This window comes from Telopea speciosissima, chromosome 10, assembly GCF_018873765.1.
Source record: "Telopea speciosissima isolate NSW1024214 ecotype Mountain lineage chromosome 10, Tspe_v1, whole genome shotgun sequence".
In the NCBI taxonomy this organism is placed as follows: Eukaryota; Viridiplantae; Streptophyta; class Magnoliopsida; order Proteales; family Proteaceae; genus Telopea; species Telopea speciosissima.
In genome coordinates this window covers 49,154,316-49,177,446 of record NC_057925.1, presented here as the reverse complement: position 1 = coordinate 49,177,446, position 23,131 = coordinate 49,154,316, and the positions used below count along the sequence as shown (strand labels likewise).

Here is a 23,131-nt window from a genome sequence, read left to right as displayed (position 1 = left end):
CGGTTCCTTTATTAAAGTGATTCTATTCTATTATGATGAGAGAAAGAAAGAAAATAATGAGGAACCGGATACTTAGAGTGATTCTATTCTATTATGAAAGATATAGTACAAAAAGAATCAATCCCAAAAGATTTATAATACAAAGAGAAATCACTCCTCCCTCCCTACCTCCCTTTCGCCGTAATATTGTTAGTTTTCCTCTTCTGAAAAAACAAAAAACCCTAAACTTCCCTTCCCTTCCCCTCCCCTCCCCTCCCTCCCTCTCTCTCTCTCTCTTCCTCCCGCCGTATTGTTAGTTTTCCACTTCTGCAAGAAAAAAAAAAAACCCTAAACACCAAATCGCCGCCGACTCTGCAAAACTACGGTTTCTACCTGAATTTGAAGGTCTGGGGGAATTAATGGCGAGGTTCATCAGTTTGAAGTCGATCATCATCATCTGTATCCCTTCTCTAACAAGAAAATCCTATCATCACTACTATCTACCCAAAACTCTTCCTACCCTTATTAGTTTTAGATGTAATTACTCTTCTCTGCTATCAACGACGACATTCAGACGCAATTCTTATTATGATCGGCCATTGACAGCCTTCAAAATTGAGCCGGAACCAATATTCTCTTATGTGAAATCCTTTGCTCCAGCTACAATAGCAAACGTGAGCCCGGGCTCTAATCAGAATCAGATCAATTGCGCCATCGATGGCAGTATCGGCAATTATGTTTCCGTTCGCATTGATCCAGAGGTTACTCCTGGAATGCCAGCAATCTCTGACATTAATGGCGTTATACCCAAGGGATATTATCCTGAAATTAGTTCCGCCGCTTTACAAGTCATGACAAAGCTGGGAATCAAAACCGTCGGTCTTTCCCTCTCTATAGAGAAGGGATTACCACCGTCATGGAGTATTGAATCCAAAGCTGCTACTGATGCTGCAGTTCTTGTTGCTGTTAATGAGCTTTTCGGCCGGAAATTGTCGGTCTCAGAATTAATTCAGGCGGGTGTCGATGGACTGAGTTTAATGGAATGGGAGGACCCCGATTATCAAGTCTTCTTCATCGGTAATTTAATGACAGTGATCATGGGAAGTTTTGTGATGATCCACAGACACCTATCTCCTCTTGAAATAAATCCTCTTGAATTTCCGGCTGAGAAAGAATTGTTTTTTCATTTTTGTGAACCCAGAAATCGAAATTGAGAACTCGTGTAGACAAGAGATGGGGGCATCTATAAAGGAAACACACAAAGATTATGCGAAGACGAAGACGAAGCCTCATTCGAGTGAGTACTGGGGGCAGAATGCACCACTAATTCCTGGTTTTGAAGTGATACGCGAGACGGCCGAGGGGAAAGCAATGAGGTGTAGAATAATTAAAAACAGGGTCAGTGATGATGATGATGATTATCTAGAGAAGGTTATGGAGGAGAGTAAATAAAAAATTCCTGGCCTTGCAAAGGTGATGAAAGTAGCATTGGAGGAAGGAGCATTTGGGTGTAAGTTGGTTGGGCCTAAGGTTATAGTTGCAGTTATTGATGATATGGAGAAAGGTAAAGAGATTGGATATAGAATGGTTGAAGCTTTCCTCAACCATGGAGGAGGTTTGAAGGCTTCTGCAATGGTTCACAAGCTTGATCGGGTTGGTACCAGGGTTATTAGTAGAGAATGAATGGAATTCCTTTCATTAAATCATCGATCACCCTTGATTAGTAGTAGCAGTAGCAATAGTAGTAGTAGTAGGAAAAGGGTTTTATTTTGCCATGATAGTTTGTTCTGATTTGATTCAAATGTCTTCATACATGTATTACTTTTACTTTTACACTACGTTGTGTAGATCATATAGTTTAGAATGAGTCTAATTAATGTGTTAATTTGTAAGGACAGCCAAATGTCATATTGTATTAGGGGTATGGATGGATATGCGCGCTAGCACCCTATGTGTCTGTCTCTCTCTCTTCTTCACTTTGAAATGACTCCCTTATCCCTCAAAGGGAGGAAGAGAGAGAGATAGACAAATAGGGTATTAGCATATGGTGTACCGCTAGCATACCCAACCTTTTCCCGTTGTATTAGGGACTACTGTTATTAGATAGGGGCATGCCAGCCTGATACCTTGGTATCATTAGGTATGCTAGCACCCTTATTCAACTAATAAATTGGGATCTTTAATCTCCATCATAAAAAGAGAGTTGAAAAGGTAAAAAGAAAAAGCCTTGCCCCATGGGAGGGAATGGAGTTACGTGTCTAGGCCTTATAATCAAAGAATCTTTAAGGTAGTGTTTGGTTGTGTAAATCTATGGGTCCATGTATCAATATTGGTGGTACTTCCATAGAGAGACTATCGATGGAACCGTTATCGTACCAAATTAACTGCTTGGTCACCTTGATTCTGTGACATGAATCTTCTCAAATAAATGTTTGGTTATCCTGAGTCTATCAATTGGATTCATCCTAAATCTACCTAAAAAATTGTTTGGTTTATCATGTATCTATCAATTGGCCAAATTTTCATTTTAAGTACAAGTGATATTTTTGCTTTATACTTTGGATTTCTGAATTGGCCAATCATGCCATGTATTTGGGCACCTCCCCTCTTAGTTTGTAAATAAAAAAAAAGAGACACTTCTCCTTATAGTGAATCTTATTCAAGGCCAAGTATTTGAACGAAACCAACATTCTTAATGCTGAATTCAAATTGAAAAAATGGGTTTTGATTTGGAATAGTATCCCGCACATAATTCCCTACCTTAGAAAGGTTCTCTAAATTCAAGTCATTTTGAACAATTTGGTTTCATTGTTTCAGTCATTTGCATGCACAAGACAATAAAATTAAATTACACAATATGGTTCTGAAAGATTTCAATCTAGATGATATCTTATCTGACTATGCTTTGAAGAGTTGAATAAAAAAGATCTTGGTGGATTTGAACCACCATCCCTTGGAACATGCTTATGTTCCAAGTACTCTACCAACTTGAGCTAAAGACCCATCAAGTAGAGTTTGGAACTTACAAGTAACCCTAAAACATTGACATAAACATTGCTTCAAAGAGAATACTCAATGGGGTTTCTAAATTTCAATTAAGATTCAAAGTGTTGTGAGCCTATAAAAAACCGCAAGCACTGTGTTAGGTTCATCTCTTAAAGTTGGCTAAGAACAGTCCTTACAGCTTTGTACGTGAAATAGTTGAGTATTTGCTACAAATAAAGAAATCCTTTAATAGCAAGAAGATAATTCAATTAAAATAGGATCAACTAAATGAATTGCCATGCAAGCAGTAGTTTACTCCCACAATTAACTAGTACATAGTAACACTGCTGAGAACAGTCAAAAAGTATAAGAATGAAAAGTGTTGTGACCCTAAAAAAAAACCACCGATACTGATCGAGTTGGCTCAATTGATGGTATTTTTTCTCGTGTCATCGTTCACAATTTTCTGGCAAGAAAAACAATCTGGTACTTTAAGGATGACCTCCTAACAAATGAGAAAAAAAATAATAGTCAGCCTAGGTATATACGTACATTTTATCAATGAAGGCTTAAGATCACTTCAATAATATTTCACAGATATATGAAAGATATCCATATGTATATTGAGCATCAAATATATTTGGTGTATTCACTATAAGACCATTTCTTATATATATAGGGAGACATGGCATCCTCTCTTTGAAGGTTGATTTTGCATATTGAAAGTGGGTTGGACAGTCTACTCAACCTAACATATAAAACCATCTCCCACCATTATCCTTTTTATAGCTAGAGGCTGTAGAAATTAAGTAACCACAAAACCAATTAATGTGCTAGTAATGCTACAATACCCTCCAAAATGTTAATTCTCACTTCACTCTATTTTTATGAATTTTTATTTTTTTTTTAATTTTATGTATTTGTCGGTATTAGAATGTAGAGATCGAACATCATTTTTAGAGTGTCATTGGCACCTACAGTATTTGATACACCCAACTCTTCTTGCCCACAGCAATGGACAATGCATGGTTATTACAGGCCATCAATGTTACATTTATACAATTTCCACTGGCAAATTGTGGCCACGTACATATGGGGATTGATGGTTCAGTTTCAATTTCACCCGGTCGGGATCGGCTGTAAATGGACTCAAAATAAAAGCAAAATGATTAATTAATAATCAATTCCATGTTATGAATTAAGATTAATTACTTAACTGTTTTAAACGTTTAAATTAATTTGAACAATATGGCATCAAACAAATGGCAATATACACTCATAAATTGGTAAATAATTACGTAAATTCCTATTTCCAAATTTCTAAAGAACTATAAACAAAACCAAAAATAAATGTAGATAGTATTCATATTCCATTCCAAATTCACAAAAAAAATAGTACTACTGGAAGGCACTTTGGCAGGGGTAAGGCGAATATTGCGCACAGTGCTTTGTCTGAGCCGCACACACCACTATGAGCAGGGCACCATAGAAGATCACAATCCAATTTTCATTAGACTTCAATGGTAATATATATATATATATATATATATATCATACTATTATATAAGTGCATGAACTCATGTTTCGTGATTACTTCTTCACTTGACTATTTTATCCTTATTTTTTATTTAAATATAATTTCTCTTTTATTATCTATCTTTGTCAGTTCTTTTTGTTTCCTTAAAATTTTTGGTACCCTTTTGTATTATTTTATATTTTATATTAAATAATATTTAAAATATTAGTTTCTTAATTATTTTTTTGTTCTTTTAGTAACATCCTTAATTATCTTTCACTCTTTCCCCACTTCCGTTTTCCCCCCCACACTCTCTCTCTCTCTCTCTCTCTCTCCGTCTTCCTTGCCCCAATCTCGACGTTAAAAATTTTTCAATCTATCTTTTTTTATTTATTTTTATTTTGGTTAATAAAGAATGCGAACAAAATCTTAATGGCAGTCGGAGCCAAAATACTGAAGCTATTCATCTCTCAATAACAGTTTCTACACCTCTCCATTCGCCGCCAAAATTCTTCTGCAAATCTCTCCCTATCTATCGCCCTTTTTAAATCAAATTAGATCCAAGCCAAAGATGAGGATTAGGAAGCGATCCGTACCATTGTCTTTGTCTTCAGTCTGCCGGAATATTACACCAGATTTTCAACGGAGGCAAAAGCAAAAAGGTCCTCAACAACAACCCAATGGAGGAGATCCATCTTCTGTAGCAGTAAAAGAAGAAGAGACTACCCATTTTGATCATCATCAGTCTCAAACACAAACTTATTCAAATCCATCCCATCCACTACCGCTCAATAACAACCCAATAGTCGGCTGGATTTGCTCCCACGGGGTCGGACGATAAGGAGAGGAACCGAAGAACACCAAGTACGAGAGCTACTGCATGTGCCCCAACACTCCATCTCAGGGCGACAAGGTATGCTAGGCCATTGTTCCATGATTTCTTTTTCCTGCACTGCCTCTCCCTCCGAGACGGCCTCTCTTTCCTTTTACTCAGTTTAATCGGTTCTAAGTTCTTACCAAGGCTGAGCTTGGCCGTTTTCCCTCTTACCATCGGAGCAATATTTTTTCTTTCTCTCTCTCTCTAATGGATCGGTGCAGGGTTTGCAATGAGAAGAAAAGACACAAGGGAAGAGATGGCGCGTGCTCTTTAACAAATCCATGTAAGTAAAATTTAATCTGAAACTCCCAATTTCTTCTTATTTGTCTCATCAACAACTCTCTCTCTCTCTCTCTCTCTCTCTCTCTCTCTCTCTCTCTCTCTCTCTATCTCTCTGAAATGCAAACATAGGCAAAAATAACTCCGTCCCATGGACAACATCATATGCATTTGGTGCATCTTAGCACTATATTCTGGTCCCCATTCGTAATGTGCAATGCTAAGGTGTAAATCCACCCCACCACTGTTATATATATTCTCCATGTATGCGTGTCTGTCTGTGTCTCTATGTGTGTTTGTGTCTGTTTGTGTAGAGTGTGGATTTTCATTGTCTTGGGTTTACAATCAGGAATGCAAGTAGTTTGGATGCCAAGGCTAATGATGAGATTGGGGCTAATGGTTTGTTAGCTTCTTCTTCTAATCAAGGTGAATATCTCTTCCAATAACCTGTAAAGAGAGTTTCCTCCATTTCCCAAACGCAACAACTGTTATTGTATTGCTTTATAAAATGTATATTTTTGTTGTTCTATAATCTATATGTTGAACGTGAAGTAGTTGGAAGGTGGTGTGAAGGAGAAAAAGCGTTTCCACATCTCAGTCTTTTTCTCATTTTAGTCCGGGCAGCGTGCAGCACTTGTGCAGTGCCTGGGATTGACAGGGTGCTTTGACAGCCCTATCCCTTTTCGGGCAGGGCGTTGGGCAGGGGTAAGGCGGTCAAAGCGCCCCTGTCAATCCCAGGCGCTGCACAGATGCTGTACACTGCCCGGATTGATAAGATCCAAGTCCAGCATATGCCCTCATTAAGATCTTACCTGAAAAATAAACCCTCTTAATTGAAAAACCAAGGGCATTGGGGAGTTGGTACGGGACGACGATGGAGATGGGAGGGATTGGATTGGAATTTTTTTACATTGAGCCTACGCCTAGACAGAAAATTTCCCTCGGAAATAAACCTTCATTGTAGTTGAGTTGCTCTTACTAAGTATGTTTCATTTCTTGTACAGGCATACATAATAGAGCTGGAAGCTGAACCAACTCAAGGAGGAGAATGCTGGCTCGCCTCAAGCGCGCGAGTTCGAGCAAGGCGGTAACGAGAACAGTGTATCTAAATTCTAAACCATCCAAAACAAAATAAAAGGGAAAGAGAGAGAAAAAGAGAAGATAAATGGATAATCCCTGTTGCGTCAAGAAATCGTCGAGCGGTCCTGCGAGTGCCGTCACCTGCAAGTGGACCAACGGGGTCAATCAGAGAGAACCGGTGTGGTCCCGGCCTAGGGCTCTCCGATGCCAAAGTTAGATCTCCTGGCGCAAATAGATGAATAGTGATTATTCAGTATGAGTTTTGATGTCCTCTGATGGGGTTGCGTACCTTGCCTTTTATAGTAGCATATGGCGGTGTATGGCGGTGTGGAGAGTCCCAGTTTGATGGCGAGTGTGCCGTTGAGTGGATAGAGGCCCTGGGTAACGGGGCTCTATCCTGATTGATCATCTCCCCGCGGGAGGGAGTGTCCTGGTGGCATCAGGATACTTGGCGGAGAGATACCTGCGTGTGGTGATAGCGTCCTTGGTGCTTGAATCCGTCTGGACGACGTGACCTCTAAGCGGCGGTCTAGAGTCCTGGTAGTGACATGAGTCTTAGCGATACGATCGGGTCGTAGATGGGTGGCCCCCACCTCAAGTGTCCATGATGCTGTGCCTGGGTGCAGGCCGCGCCTAGGTGAGGCTGCGCCTGGATGTGTGGCCGCGCCTAGGTGAGGCTGCGCCTGGATGTGTGGCCGCGCCTAGGTGAAGCCGTGCCCCTGGGTGTGTGTGGCCGCGCCCAAGTGGTGGCTGCTCCTGGGTGAGGCCGCGCCAGGAGGAGGCCGCTGGGTGAGGCGCGCTAGGCGAGGAGGCCTCGCTGGGTGAGGCCGCGCTGGGTGAGGCCGCGCCGGTGAGGAGGCGTGCTCGGTGAGGCCGCGCCTAGGTGAGGAGGCCGCCCGGTGAGGCCGCGCCGGTGAGGAGGCTGCGTGAGGAGGCGGTGCAGGCCGCGCCTAGGTGAGTCTCGCGGTGAGGCCGCGCTCGGGTGAGGCCGCGCCCGGTGAGGAGGCCGTGCAGCTGGGTGAGGCCGCGCCCTGGTGAGGAGGCCGCGCCCGAGTGGTGCTGGGACCCCGGTTCGTTCCCTTTAGCTATGGAGCGGGTCGTCTATGACACGTGGCGGTTGTTGATTGGCCCGGTGAATATTGGATGTATCATTTGCCCCCCACTCTCTTGGGATAGGATGTCCAAGAGAGTAGGTGTCTTTGCATAGTGAGGGGTCCGCTGCGAATAGACTTTCCTGTGGGGTTTGCCTGTAAATCCACTAATGAGGTAGGAGAGGTTGGGGGTTCAAACCTTACCTCCTACACTTTTTCTTTTTGTTTTTTGTAGGTATATGTTCCTTCCTCTCCCTTCTTCTTTCACTTCTCATTTCTCTTTCTTACTTTTTGTCTCCCCTTTTGCTCTCCTTTAATTCTCCCTTTTTGTCTTTTGTCCTCTCTTTGGTGCCCACCATGTGCTTGTTTTTGGGTCACCTACACTAGTATCCACTTCGCTTGATTTTGGGTCTTTGTGTTTGGGTTGTGTTCTCTTGGTGCCTTGGTTTGCTTCGAAAGCTTGAGTGGTGCTTGGCTTGAGTGCCTTGCCTCTTGTGACCTCTATCCCTTGATTGTGCCTCGTGGTGTGGCTACGCCGTGTGCTTGTCCTTCCGCGCGGTCGCCTTTTTTCTGAGGTAAATCGATCTCCCCTTTTTTTTTTTTTTTTTGTAGGGTGGCTCCTAAGTCTCGGTGAGGCCGCGCCTACGGGGTGTGGCCGCGGTGAGGCCGCGCCTGCTGGTGTGGCCTCGGTGAGGTCTCGCCCTGCGGATGTAGCCGCGGTGAGGCCGTGCCCTGCGGGTGTAGCCGCGGTGAGGCCGCGCCTGCGGGTGTGACCGGGCTGGGTGGCCACGCCTGTGGGTGTGGCCGCCTGGCGGCGCTGGGGTGGCCGCGCTGGGGTGGCCGCAATGGGGTGGCCGCACTGGGGAGGTCGCGCTTGGGGTGGCCACGCCTGGGTGTGGCTGCGCCTTGCGAGGGTGGCAGCCTGGCTGGCCGTGCCTGGGTGTGGCTGCGCCTTGCTAGGGTGGCCGCCTGGCTGGCCGCGCCTGGGTGGCCATGCCTGGGTGTGGCCCGCGCCTTGCCGGTGATGCCGCGCCTATGGTGGCCGCGGCGTGGGTGTGATGGACCCTCACTCTTCTTCCCTGTTCTTCCTCTTGTATGTGATGGATCTGTTGTTTATATTTTGCAGGTGACATTCCTTTCATTTTTCTTGCCAGCTTCGGGGAGATTGCTTTCTCGAGTAAATAGTTCGTTCCCCTCTTGTCCTTCATGTCGTTCCCGGGTGACCTTGGCCTTGCTTCAGTCGGGGTTGGATCTTCTGTATTGCCCCTTTTCAAGGGGAAAGGTGTGATTTCCTCTGGCGGTACTGCCACTGATCTTCCCACGCTGGGTGAGTCCCTGGTGATCACCTTGGGCGTGCCGGAGGGCTCGACCTTGGCCGAAGCCGGCGTGTCGCGGGAGTGGGTGGATAGGGGCAGGCTCCCTACCGCGAGGATGGCCTTGCAGAGGCTTAGCGATGCCTGTCTGGCTCAGACCCTCTACCATGATATGGCTTCGGTGAGTTATTCCTTTTCTGTCTCATCATGTCCATTGCTCCATTTATTTTTACATTATTTTATCGCTTGCCATGTTGATGATAGGTCCATCCACCGTATATCGAGGCGGTGCTTCGATTTGGAGGGTCACGCTTCTCGTGAGGTGCGGATACGACGCACCTGCGTGACATGGAGAGGGAGCTCCAGGGTCAGGTCGATGCCCGTGAGAGGGCCGAGGCTGACGCGCAGAGGGTATCGGGGGAGCTCGCTGTGGCGTCCGGGAAGCTCCTAGAGGTGTCTGAGGAGCTGCGTGTGACCTCTGCTGGTGCGGCCGAGAGCTCGGCTAGGGTTCTTGCTTTGGAGGAGGAGCTTCATTCATTGAGGGGAAGGCATGAGGTGGAGCTGGCATCTGCAGGTGAGCGAGCTGTGGCTGAGTTCCAGGCATCCTCTGCGTTCTCGACATTGTATCAGGCGCAGCTTCAGCCCGCCTATGAGGGAGGGGTCCGGGACTTAGCCGCTTGTGTCCTGGAGGTGACCCCTGACTATGACTTCTCTGTCTTGGGGTTCTCTAAGTTTGCTGCGGCGCTTCCGGGTGTAGCTGTGGTGGAGAGCGCTCCGGTGTCAGAGGTGGAGGCTGCCCTGCCTGAGGGGGGTGCTGCTGCGCATCCTCTTGAGGCGGACATGATGTCTCCAGCTGGGTCGGAGGTGACCCACCACTCTGTGATCCCTTGACCTTACGGTCGTTCCGATCCTGTAGACGTCTCAACCTTTTTCCTTTTTTTTTTGAACTTGAGTTGTAACTACTATGACTTTTCTATGTGATCGCTTTTGCTTTTCTTTGATTGCCTTGTCTCTTGGTGATTGTTTACGCGTTGATGCTCTCTGACCCTTGATAGTCCTCGGATTTTGGTAGTGACGTCGTGCCTTGGTGATCCTCTGACCTTGGGGGTTAACGCCTTAGGCGTAGAGCCTCATCGGTGGCATGGCGCCTTAGGCATGAAGCCTCAGTGTTGGCATGTTGCTTTAGGCTTGACGCCTCGGTGTTGGCATGTCGCCTTAGGCATGAAGCCTCAATGTTGGCATGTCGCCTTAGGCATAAAGCCTCAGTGTTGGCATGTTGCCTTAGGCATAAAGCCTCAATGTTGGCATATCGCCTTAGGCATGAAGCCTCAGTGTTGGCATATCGCCTTAGGCATAAAGCCTCAGTGTTGGCATATCGCCTTAGGCACGAAGCCTCAGTGTTGGCATATCGCCTTAGGCACGAAGCCTCAGTGTTGGCATATCGCCTTAGGCATGAAGCCTCAGCGTTGGCATATCGCCTTAGGCATAAAGCCTCAATGTTGGCATATCGCCTTAGGCACGAAGCCTCAGTGTTGACATATCGCCTTAGGCACGAAGCCTCGATGTTGGCATATCGCCTTAGGCACAAAGCCTCAGTGTTGGCATGTTGCCTTAGGCATAAAGCCTCAATATTGGCATATCGCCTTAGGCATGAAGCCTCAGTGTTGGCATATCGCCTTAGGCATAAAGCCTCAGTGTTGGCATATCGCCTTAGGCATGAAGCCTCAGTGTTGGCATATCGCCTTAGGCACGAAGCCTCAGTGTTGGCATGAAGCCTTAGTGTTGGCATATCGCCTTAGGCATGAAGCCTCAGTGTTGGCATCTCGCCTTAGGCACGAAGCCTCAGTGTTGGCATATCGCCTTAGGCACGAAGCCTCAGTGTTGGCATATCGCCTTCTTGCCCCCTGGAGTCTTCAGCGGTAAGTCCCCTGGGCGTATCTGCTTGGAGACTATGTAGGGTCCTTCCCGTTGGGTGACAACTTCCCGCTATCGTGGGCTGCGATGCACTTGCCCTCCGTAGTACTAAATCTCCCTGGTGGAATAGCCTTTCCTTGACCCTGGCGTTATAGTACCGCAGTACGTTGCTGGTAGGCGACGTTCCTTAGTAGTGCTCTTTCGCGTACCTCACCAGTCTAGGTTCGCCCGCAGTCCTTCGACATAGGTGCGTTCATTGAAGTGCAGAACCCTATGGGACATAGCGCAGACCTCTACCGGCGCCAATGCTTCAGTGCCATATGCTAGGCGGAATGGGCTCTCTCCTGTGGGCGTCCGTACTGTAGTTCGTTATGCCCACAGGATGCTTGGTAGTTCTTCTACCCACTTGCCTTTGGCTCCTTCTAGCCTTTTCTTGACTCCTTCCAGTAGCGTTCTGTTGGTGACCTCCACCTGACCATTGGCCTGTGGGTATGCTACCGACACAGGCCGATAGTCGATGTTGTAGCTGTGACAGAATGCTTGGAATTTAGGGTTGTTGAATTGTTTTTCATTGTCTGAGACGAGGATCCGTGGTACCCCAAACCTGTAGATGACGTCGTCGCGGACGAACTTCTCCATCTCTGTCTCTGTTATCTTGGCCAAGGGTTTAGCTTCAACCCACTTGGTGAAGTAGTCGATCGCGATGACCAGGTACTTTCATTTTCCTGGTGCTGCGGTGAAGTTGCCTAAGATGTCTAGTCCCCACATGGCAAAAGGTATGGGGTTGAGGATTGATGTCGCTTGGTGGCGGGTAGATGGGAGTCTTGGGGCGAACAACGACATTGCTCGCACTTCTTGGCATATTGGATGGCCTCCTCTTGCATTCGTGGCCAGTATAGTCCCTGGTGGAGGATTTTGTAGGCTAGGGCTCGTCCCCCCATGTGGCTTCCACATATCCCCTCATGGACTTCGGCTAGGGCGTACTCTGCCCCCTTGGGTCCTAGGCACCGGAGTAGTGGTGCTGTTGCCCCCCGCTTGTACAGTACCCGTCTAGGACGGTGTACTTTACAGCTCTCATCCTGATCTTCCTTGCCTCGACCTTGTCTTCTGGTAAGACGTCGTCCTATAGGTAGTTGAGTATAGGGTCCATCTAGCTAGGCCCCTCCTCAATCTCATTAACTTGCTTCTCCCGGCATGTTAGCTCATGTAATATTTCCACGTACACTGCATTGGCTAGGTTTCCGAGTTCATCATTGGCTAGCCTGGACAATGCATCAACAGTTGCATTCTCGATCCTTAGAACTCGAACCATCTCAAACTTCCTGACCTCGGACCTCGGACCTCGAACCTCGAACTTCTACCATGGTTTGTCGATCATGGTCCTTGGCCATGGCCAAAGACCCCCTTTTTATTTTTCTTTCTTCTCTCTCTTCTTCTTTGCTTTTGGGCAGCGGCCTTTGACGGATGGAACCCAAATTTTTTTTTTTTTTTTTTTTTTTCTCTCTTGATAGGTGACGTCCATTGATGACGACCATAGCCCTTTGGCCGTGGCCTCTTGGTCGTGGTCTTTTGGCCATGGCCTCTTGGCCGTAGCCACTTGGCCTCTCTCTTTTGATAGGTGACGTCCATTGATGACGACCATAGCCCTTTGGCCGTGGTCTTTTGGTCATGGACTCTTGGCCGTAGCCACTTGGCCTCCCTCATTTTTTTTCTTTTTTTGGCTCTGTCTTTGGTAAGGTGCATTCAACGACGAAGTCTGCCAAGGCTTGGCCTTTGATGGCAGTCCTTGGTTGGAACCTGATGTCATGCTCACCTAACTCCACCACCCATGCTATCAATCGCCTGGAGACGTCCGGCTTGTGTAGTATCTTCTTCAGGGGTAGGTCTGTGAGGACTATGATGGTATGGGCTTGGAAGTATGGTCGTAGCTTCCTGGCTGCCATTACCAATGCATAGGCTACCTTCTCGATCCTAGTGTACCTGGTCTCTGCATCGATCAGGACATGGTTGACGTAGTAGATGGGCCTCCCTCTGGACTTTGTCTTCTTCCTTCAGCAGTACTGCGCTGACCGCGACAGGGGTGGCGGCCAGGTAGAGCTGCAACTCTTCGTTAGGTTCTGGTCGCCCAAGCAGCGGTGGGCTCTCTAGGTACTCCTTCAATTCTCCGAACGCCTTCTGGCACTCTTCCGTCCATGTGAAATCTTTAGGGCTTCGGAGGTTCTTCAGTGTTTTGAAGAATGGTAAGCACTTATCACCTGATCGTGACACGAACCTGGAAAGGGCGGCAACCCTTCCATTCAACCTCTGCACCTCCCTGACCGTTCGAGGAGGTGCCATCTCTTGGATGGCCTTGATCTTGGATGGGTTGGCTTCTATTCCACGGACTGAGACCATGAACCCCAGGAATTTTCCTGACGTTACACCGAAGGCGCACTTTGCAGGGTTTAGCTTCATCTGGTTCCTCCTCAGTACTGTGAATGCTTCCTCTAGGTCGGTCAGGTGTTGGTTGGTGTGGACGCTTTTCACGAGCATGTCATCCACATATACTTCCATGTTGCGCCCGATCTGCTCCTCGAACATCTTGTTGACCATTCTCTGATAGGTGGCCCCTGCATTCTTTAACCCGAACGGCATGACGTTGTAGCAATAGTTCTCTTTGTCCGTCCGGAATGCGGTGTAAGACTCATCATCCTCATACATAAGGATCTGGTTGTATCCGGAGTAGGCGTCCATGAAACTCGCATCTCATGGCCGGCGGTGGCGTCGATCGAGGGTCGATCCGGGCGTGGGTATTCATCTTTTGGGCATGCCTTGTTCAGGTCGGTGTAGTCGACACACATCCTCCACTTCCCACTTGGCTTTGGTACCATGACCACGTTGGCGAGCCAGGTTGGGAACTTCTCCTTTCTGATGAACCCTGATCGGCTTAACTTCTCGACCTCCTCCTTGATTGCTGCTTGTCGGTTGAGGGCGAAGTTACGCCGCTTCTGTTGAACGGGCTTCCTGGTAGGGTCGACATGTAGTCGGTGTTCCGCTATGGAACGTGGTATTCCTGGCATGTCGGCGGTCGACCATGCGAAGACATCCATGTTCGCTTGGAGGAGGTGTCCAAGCCCTTCTTTCTGTTCCTTGCTTAGCAGCGAGCCGACCTGAACGACCTTGGAGGGGTCATCCTGGCTGAGGGGCCATGGGATGAGGTCTTCCACTGGCTTTCCCCTTCTCTCTGTCAGTTCATCTCTCCGGTCATCGATCATGCTCTCTAGGCGAGTGCCATTCCACGGGTGTTGCCATTATTCTTTTTCATGAAGGTGGCGTAGCACTCCCTTGCTTTCTTCTGATCTCCTCGGACTTCGCCTACCCCGTTCTCGGTGGGGAACTTCATCTTCAAGTGAAGCGGTGATATGACTCCTCTAAGGGCTGTCAGTGATGGTCGCCCTAAGAGGCCGTTGAAGGACACCACGGACTTAACTACCATGAAATTTACCATGATGGTTACTTGTTGAGGGTGTACCCCGAAGGTGACGGGTAGCTCTATGGTACCTCTGATGGAGGCGGTGGCACCTGAGAATCCATGGAGATAAGTGGGCTCTGGTTTGAGCTGGTCGTCCCCGAACCCGAGCGTCGATAGGCGTCCAAGGAGAGTACGTCCAACAGCGCCCGTGTCTATCGTACCACTGTATGCAGTCGATTGGCTACCTCCACCTGTACTACCAGGGCATCTTCATGCGGGAAGTTTAGTCCTTCCAGGTCTTCATCCGAGAAGGAGATCACCGCCTCAGTCTTGGCTATCTTGCTGGGCTTCTCTGCCACTCCCACGAACCTGGCATGAGCTTTAGCTTTTCTGGTGGACTCTTGCCCTGGTCCTCCAAGTATGGTGAGGATAGGAGGTCCCTTGGTGCCACTAGGTTCTGTGGCATCTCTCCGCTCTTCTGGGCGGTCTCTCTCTCGATCTGTTCTTCTTTCTTCTCGTCTCGGTTCCACTCTGTCTCCGTCGCGACCTCTATCTCCTTGGCCTGAGCGGTTGTCACGTCTCCCCTTCACATACTTGTTCAAGCTTCCTGCTCTTACCAGTTGTTCTATCTCTCTCTTCAATTGATAGCACTCCTCGTGTCGTGCCCATTCTCTTTGTGGAAGAGACAATATTTGTTAGGGTTTCGCTTCTCTGCGCCGCTAGCATGGGTCGTGGCCAATGGAGTAGGTCACGGTCCTGGATCTGCATGAGTATCCGGGACCTGGTGGTGTTCGATGGTGTGAACTCGGGGGTGCTTGCCCTCTCACTTCTCTCTGGGCGACGGTCTGTCCTCCTAGATGGGTGGTCGCTCTTCTCTTGTCGGCGCTCTGTCCTCGACCTCTTACCCTCTTTGTGGTCATCAGGTGCTGACCTCTTGTTGTCCTGTGGCTTGGCCTCGATTATTTTTGTTCTAGCTTGTAGTACCTCGGCCATATTTGCAAACTCGTTACACCGCTCCAGGAGCTCTTTCATAGTCCTGGTCTCATGTCGTGCCAGGTCCTTGATCAAGTCCAGGTCCCTAATACCTCCTGCAAGGGCTGCATGCTGTGTCTGGTCATCCAAGTCTCGAACCTCCAGGGACTCCTTGGTGAACCTGGTAACGTATTCCCTGAGAGATTCCCCAAGGTTCTGTACCACGTTTAGTAGATTGACGGTGGTCTTCTTCTGCTTGACGCTGCTTTGGAAGCTGGTGACGAACTATTCGCATAGCTCTGCGAACGAGCCTATAGATCTTGGTCGTAGCCTGGAGAACCATGATGTGGCTGCTCCCTTGAGGGACGCAGGGAATGCCCGACAGGATACCACGTCTGACCCCCCATACAGCGTCATCATGCCATTAAAGTAGTTGATGTGGTCATTAGGGTCAGTGGTACCACTGTAGAGTTCAAAGGTGGGTAGTCGAAACCTAGAAGGTAGTGTGGCTGACATGATCTCTGCCGAGAAGGGGTGTTGTCCAGGTATGGAATGTGTCTCGCCTTTGGTCTGCTTCTTCAACCCTTCCAGCTTCTCATCCAGGTCGCGGAGTCTTTGATCGAGCTCCTCGTCCCGTGTCTGCCCCCCACGCCTAGCCGGACGTTCGCTGCGACCCCGTTCACGCTCTCTCCTGGATGTCCCCTCCCGCCTTGAGTGTTGGCGGGATGGTGAATGGTCACGCCGTGATGAACCCTGTCGTGAAGGTGAGGGGCTTTCTTCTCTGTAGGTCCGGCTTCGTCGTGGTATGTGACCTTCTTCCAGTCGTCCGTCGAACACAGACCTCCGGACCGATCTCTGCGGGCTAGACACCCTCGCCCTGGGTGTTGGCGTCCTCCCACGTTCTGACCGTGGCGAGAGGTCTCTTGTTCTCCTGGGATGCTGGGAAGGCTCCCCCCGTTGCGGAGTGGGGGTTGCCTGTCGCGCAAGTCTCTCTGATCTCGCGCCCCTGGGAGATGATCTCCTAGGGTTTGGCTCTTGTTGAGGTATGGACTCCACCCTTGCTGATGGTGAAGTCCTCCGACGGTGAGATGTCGCACGCTGCGTCAGGTATTCTCGAAAGAGTCGTTGTTCATCGAGGATCTGTCGTTGCAGGTCGTTGATCTGACCCACAGTGGCTGGAGCATTGGGGTCAGGTGTCACCTCCACCACCACATCGTCGGCCTCGTCATTGTTGGGCTCGGCGATCACGAACTGGTCATTAAGGGGGATCTCCTCCTCCAGAGGGACATGGTCCTGGTTGTTGGCTCTGCGGCGAGAGCACTCTGGGGGTGGTGATCCATTCCTTGCTCCGTTGTTGGTGGTGGTAGTCTTCCTTCGTGCCATTGAATGAGTATGGAAGCGAGCTAGTAGTTGTAATGGCTAGCGTCGTTCCCACCAGACGGCGCCAATCTGTTGCGTCAAGAAATCGTCGAGCGGTCCTGCGAGTGCCGTCACCTGCAAGTGGACCAACGGGGTCAATCAGAGAGAACCGGTGTGGTCCCGGCCTAGGGCTCTCCGATGCCAAAGTTAGATCTCCTGGCGCAAACAGATGAATAGTGATTATTCAGTATGAGTTTTGATGTCCTCTGATGGGGTTGCGTACCTTGCCTTTTATAGTAGCATATGGCGGTGTATGGCGGTGTGGAGAGTCCCAGTTTGATGGCGAGTGTGCCGTTGAGTGGATAGAGGCCCTGGGTAACGGGGCTCTATCCTGATTGATCATCTCCCCGCGGGAGGGAGTGTCCTGGTGGCATCAGGATACTTGGTGGAGAGATACCTGCGTGTGGTGATAGCGTCCTTGGTGCTTGAATCCGTCTGGACGACGTGACCTCTAAGCGGCAGTCTAGAGTCCTGGTAGTGACATGAGTCTTAGCGATACGATCGGGTCGTAGATGGGTGGCCCCCACCTCAGGTGTCCATGATGCTGTGCCTGGGTGCAGGCCGCGCCTAGGTGAGGCTGCGCCTGGATGTGTGGCCGCGCCTAGGTGAAGCCGTGCCCCTGGGTGTGTGTGGCCGCGCCTAGGTGAGGCCGCGCCCAAGTGGTGGCTGCGCCTGGGTGAGGCCGCGCCCTGGTGAGGAGGCCGCGCCCTGGTGAGGAGGCCGTGCCTGGGTGAGGCCGCGCCCTGGTGAGGAGGCCGCGCCTGGGTGAGGAGGCCGCGCCCTGGTGAGGAGGCCGCGCCTGGGTGAGGCCGCGCCCGAGTGGTGCTGGGACCCCGGTTCGTTCCCCTTAGCTATGGAGCGGGTCGTCTGTGACACGTGGCGGTTGTTGATTGGCCCGGTGAATATTGGATGTATCAATCCCCATCTGTTTGCATGTTTCCATTACTAATTAATCCTGTATTCGAATTGAAACAGCTGGCAGAAGCTGATAAGAAGTGAAGGCAGGAGGTAAGTTGTGATATGTGACATTTATGGAATATTTGGTACTTTTACCTTTAAATGCTAACTATTGCTACACTGAACAATTTTACTTAGCCTGTTCCGTCCTTTACCAACAATTCATTTATTTGCATGCTCATGCGGGCATTTAGATGACTATCTTGTTTTAATTTTGATAGCACGCTGTTGGAGTCTTGTTCTCTATCCGGCCTGCAGTCATGCTATATATTTTTTGTCAGGCATCTTTTATGAAACCTCAAGATTCTACTCAGTTGGTTGATTGTGGATCACAAACTTCAAATACTTCACAGTTGGGATCTCAAGCTTCTGCCAAAGTTGCATGTGTAACTTCATTCTTTTAACTTTCCTTTCCAATCTCATTTGTGGGGTGTCAACATGTTCATTTGTTTTTGAATCAACATGTTTTATTGTTCATAAGTGGTTTCCAAAAGCAACTATTTTAAAAAAAAAAGGAAAAAAAAAATGTTGTGCAGGAGAGATATATATAATACAAGAAAGAACCAGCTCTAATGGAAATATTACTATCTTTCCCCCTAAACATGTTCTTACACTTGAATGTTTCCCCCTAGATGCTACATTGAGTATGCTCCATAGTGGATGTGACATTATTAATAAATTATTTGGATGCAAAATGTGCTTCATTGATGATCAAATAGAAAGCGGTTAATTGAGGCAATATACAAACATGTGGATCAGAAAATTGTGCTTTAATTTAAGGAATAGCAGCATTTCTTAATGGTTTCATTCATTTTCTTAAAACTTTCAATAAGTAGTGCTGGTGCACCTCTGATTGATATTAATTTTGTCCTGGAAAAAGTTAAAGACAGGAGTAAAATTCTTAATGGATCCTGCTGATGCAAAACGCGTAAGAAGGTAACTTTAGCTCTCTCTGTTATTGTGCTCATTTTTTCATTTGATTCAAGGTTTGGTGCATGATGCTGTGTCCTTGGTACTGGCAATTGTATGAATCTGTCTGGCTTCCTGAAGGAACAATCCAATCCAGATGTAGGCATATATATCTATCTTTTACATGTAATATTCAGTGGCTTCACATCCATCATATTCAATATTTGTTTCAAGTGTAGAGTGCATTAAACAATTTTTGTAACATAGATGAATCTTTGCATTCTTTTGGTGTTTGTAGTTTACTACCTTTTTCTGATCTTTCTCCCGTTACTCAGGATAACCTCAAACAGAGAGTCAACTAGACGTTTGAGAAGGAGAAAACATGCACATTTGAGTGAGCTTGAAGCACTCAAATGAATGTATGTGCTTGATTTAAAATATTTTTTCCTGATCATACACCCTTCTGTCTTTTCCTTTTTTGATAATAAATTGAAATTATCTAAAAAAAATATTTGTTTGGTTGCTCTTCAGTACAACTTTGAAGGGAGAAAAGATTGGTCAAGTTGGTGAAAGGTTGTTGCAGAAGTTGGTCTTCAGGTTTTAGGCATTTTACTTGTAGTTTTGAACATCATTCAAGTTCTCTCTCCTTCAAATATTGTCTTTGTTTAACTGTTTCATGGTTGGTGCAGTTCTTTTTGGATTACTGATTCTTTGTCAATGGTTGTCCAATGGCGGTGGTGGTCTTTTCTGTTTGTGGTGGCTATGATATACCTGCAGCTTTTGCTTTAGTTTGTTTTTGGTTAGAGTGTTGGTGTTGGTTATATTAGGAGCCCTCTCTAACATCATGCTTTGTATTCCTACCTAATTCGTTTATCTTCTCCAATAAAATTTTTCTTTTCTGTTTCTAATAAAAAAACATGTTCAAGCATCGTTGTGGATGTATTGATTTCTTGGTGGTGTTAACAAACAAGATTTATTGTGGTTACCAATATGAACTCAAACATATTCAAATCATGTGTTAACAGTCTCATTCCCTACTATCCAATATCGAGCAACTGAGATTTTTGAAGAACCTATTGAACATTTTGATACTTGTCTTTGTTGACTTTCTCTAAGTGGATATTTATACATCTCTTGAATTCTGTTGTTCTCAACTATTGTATTAGTTGACTCTTCATGAGTTTGTTCCCTTTCCCAAAATTCCCCTTTTGAATGTTGTTCATTCATAAGTTATTGTATACTTGAACACTATACATATTGTATGACACTGAGAGATGTAATAGTTCACCGCTAAGAGTTTGGATATGATGAAACAGGAAAAGCTCTCTGCATTCCAATGTAGACCCATCATTTTGTCACAGGTCATGTACTTGACATTATTTTGCACATTGGGAAAGTTCGTTAAGTTATAAAACCAAAATAATTTGGTCTCGAACACTTGACAAATGTTTACACGTGCATTTGCACGTGCATATTTACTAGTATATATATATATATATATATATATATATATATATATATATATATATATATGTAAGATACAAGAAGAAGAAATATATAAAGTAAATAAAGAAGAAGGAAATCCATCCATATCGCATGTGATGTATAGTTTCCATATAGAGAGGAATTCTATTATCACATGTGATATGAGTGGGAATTACAAAGATCTCCAAAGATATGGAAGACTCCGGACTCTTTCCATTGAGTCCGAGTGTCCGACTAATATATTGTCATTTTCAAACTGTTGCTCCCTTTCGGGGGAGAGAGAGAGAGTTTTTGTGGTCATAGTGAGGACGATTGGTGGATGTATTAAAGCATATGCAGAGAGTAATAACTCTCTACGTATAGGAAGGTGTTGTGGACTACCAACTCACCCCGAGTGCCCCAAGAGCAAAATCAAGGAAAAAAAAAGAAAAAGGGGGCAAGAGATCACTATTTGATCACGTAGCTCCTACACCAGTGGGTGAGGTGGGGTTGACAATGAGACCACATAGTGCATCAAACATGAATGGGATTTTATTTCATGGGGGTGGGTGGTAGTTTTACCACTCTCCTATGTTTAGTCATAGAGGCCACATGACCAGGCAGTGAATCTGGAACCTAACCCCTTCATCCCCAAATGCCTCATCTAGGGTCATGACATTTTGTCTCCTCTTAGAAGTGATTCCTTTGTTGTACTCGTATGTCTTCTCTTTACTAGGAAGGGTTCTCTTCATAGAGTGGCATATTATTTTGAATAATCCATACTATTGAGAGAGAGTTTTGCATTGGTAGCCGTCTCACTAGCTTTTGCCCCTGTAGTATAACATTTTTTTCTTACAACAAGAGAAAATCTTATTTTTTTTGATGAAACAACAAAGTGTAATCACACAAACCACACACTAATCTCAAAAGGTTAATCGACTTTTGGAACCGTGGAATGGCGGATATCCACAACACACACACTCGATGGGACTAAACCCACACATCTTTTTTTTCTTTTTTTTTTGATGAAACAACAAAGTGTAATCACACAAGCCACACACCAATCCCAAAAGGTTAACCGACTTTTGGGACCGCGGAATGACGGATATACACAACACACACACCACACACACACCCAATTTGGACAAGAGAAAATCTTATTGTTTCATTTACTACTTGAAAAAAAAAATGTGTAACTTTTAATAATTATATAATGAAAAGTTAATTTTAAAATACTTTAAAATTTATTTTGTACTCTACATTAAATAGCTGAAGAGAATAAGACTATGATTTTACCTATCGGTTTAGTATTAGCTGTATCGGCCAATCCATATCGATATTGGCCAACACCAATACTGATACTTGGTTAATACCATTCATCAATACGATATTGACATGATACAAATTGAGTGTATAATTTTCCAAATTTGGCTAAGTATCAAGTATCTTTGAGAGCAAAATAGATTGATATGATAAATACTGATACACCAAATTTTTTTTATAGATATGCAGCATGGCCAAATGAGAGGAGAGTTGAACTGATGACTTCTTAATTGTGAATTGTTCATCCTTGAAAACTAAGCTATCACCTCGATATTAATAACAAATTTTGAAAATATTTACTACCTAAAAAAGAAAAAAAAGAGGAAAATATTCACTATCTTTACCTCTTATTTATGGACTCCCCCAATCTCTAATGTTTTTCTTAACTTTCAAAATTGAGACAAAAAATGAGTGCATTCTCTTAGTCCTCTCTCTTCCTCAGGAACATTTTGTTTCACATTGAAAACTCAAGAGAATAAATAGAGAATGTGATGCCTATAAATAAAGCTAGACACCCCACGTCACTCAGGTCCAAGCCTGGCTCTAAGAATTTGAACCCTAACCCACCCTACGGGGTTAAAAGCTCAACCATTCTCCTACCATGTGGGCTTTGGGCTCATCAGGCCAAACTTGCACCCTTAAGTACAATGAGAGAATAGTTAATACTTAAGTTTTGAAACTAGGCTCTTCTCTTACCCTGGGAAGATAACGAAGATCACCCAATCGCAACGTTTTAAGAATTCGGAATAGGAATCAGCCGATTTGGATTGGAATCGGCCATGGTTGATTTCAATTTCCACTGATCAATAAAGCTGATTCACACTCAAAAACCCTAGAAATTCCCTGTTTTTGAATTTGAGGATTGATTCTAGGATTCTTGAACACTGATTCGGGCTGATTTGGATCCAAATATAACTGATTCCATCCCTCATTCTGTGTTTTAAAGAACAAATTAAAATGGGTAATGTAATATTATCAAAGAAATAAATGCAGAATATTAACACATCAGATTGATCCACCATCTTGGTGAGCAGCTCGATCGAGCCTGGAATCACGCTTTTGATGTTTATCAATCAGGTGGAACTGGATTCAACCCGATCCGATCTGATAGACCCTAGGGTAGAGTTGAAGGCTCTAATAGATGCTTTTTATCTTGTTGTTGACAAGATCAAACATCTCTTGGAGCTAAGGGTGTCAAAACCAAATCGAAACCGAATACTAAACCTGAAATCGAGTCGAATAAATTCGGTTTGGCTTTGGTTCAGGTATATGAGTATTTAATTCGGTTCGATTCAGTTCCAATTTCAATTCAAAAACCGTCAATTCGAATCGAAATCGAACCGAATACCACACTTAAATCTAAAACAGTATATTTTTTCAAACATAAGACACCCTGAACCTCTAACAGTAAGACGCATGGTATGCTATTGGCTTCCTAGCCCAAAGATGTTCCTTTTGCACAATTGGACCCACAGCTCATGCCATTCTTCTATGCATTGAGTTAAGGAAAGGCTGCCAAGTGATAGCTTAGTTGATGCTTAGATTTTGTGGACATGATGTCCACATCACCATATATCCATCTGGTTATTTTCCACCCATATG

General features: G+C 45.8%; 1 protein-coding gene and 1 long non-coding RNA gene across 3 annotated transcripts; both read left to right on the top strand.

Moving 5' to 3' along the window:
• The first annotated feature begins 398 nt into the window (after nt 1-398).
• Nucleotides 399-1,662, top strand: LOC122643682 (homoserine kinase-like). The gene is made up of 3 exons (XM_043837280.1): nt 399-1,056; nt 1,181-1,410; nt 1,453-1,662. The coding sequence occupies exons 1-3, from the start codon at nt 399-401 to the stop codon at nt 1,660-1,662; spliced, it is 1,098 nt and encodes a 365-aa protein (XP_043693215.1).
• Nucleotides 1,663-5,291: 3,629 nt separating this feature from the next.
• LOC122643907 lies at nt 5,292-6,226 on the top strand. Of its 2 annotated transcripts, none has more exons than XR_006330190.1 (4): nt 5,292-5,393; nt 5,579-5,640; nt 5,986-6,062; nt 6,192-6,226. It is a non-coding gene; the product is annotated as an uncharacterized LOC122643907 (long non-coding RNA). The 2 variants fall into 2 exon arrangements; XR_006330191.1 differs by having other exon boundaries at nt 6,189-6,226.
• The last annotated feature ends 16,905 nt before the right edge of the window (nt 6,227-23,131 follow it).

What these genes read in the sequence shown, in the direction of transcription:
- LOC122643682 (XM_043837280.1), top strand. Translation starts at nt 399, where the DNA reads ATGGCGAGGTTCATCAGTTTGAAGTCGATCATCATCATCTGTATCCCT. An exon ending in TTATCAAGTCTTCTTCATCG is followed by an intron (nt 1,057 to 1,180) that starts GTAATTTAATGA and finishes TTGTGAACCCAG; the next exon opens with AAATCGAAATTGAGAACTCG. An exon ending in ATGATGATTATCTAGAGAAG is followed by an intron (nt 1,411 to 1,452) that starts GTTATGGAGGAG and finishes GGCCTTGCAAAG; the next exon opens with GTGATGAAAGTAGCATTGGA.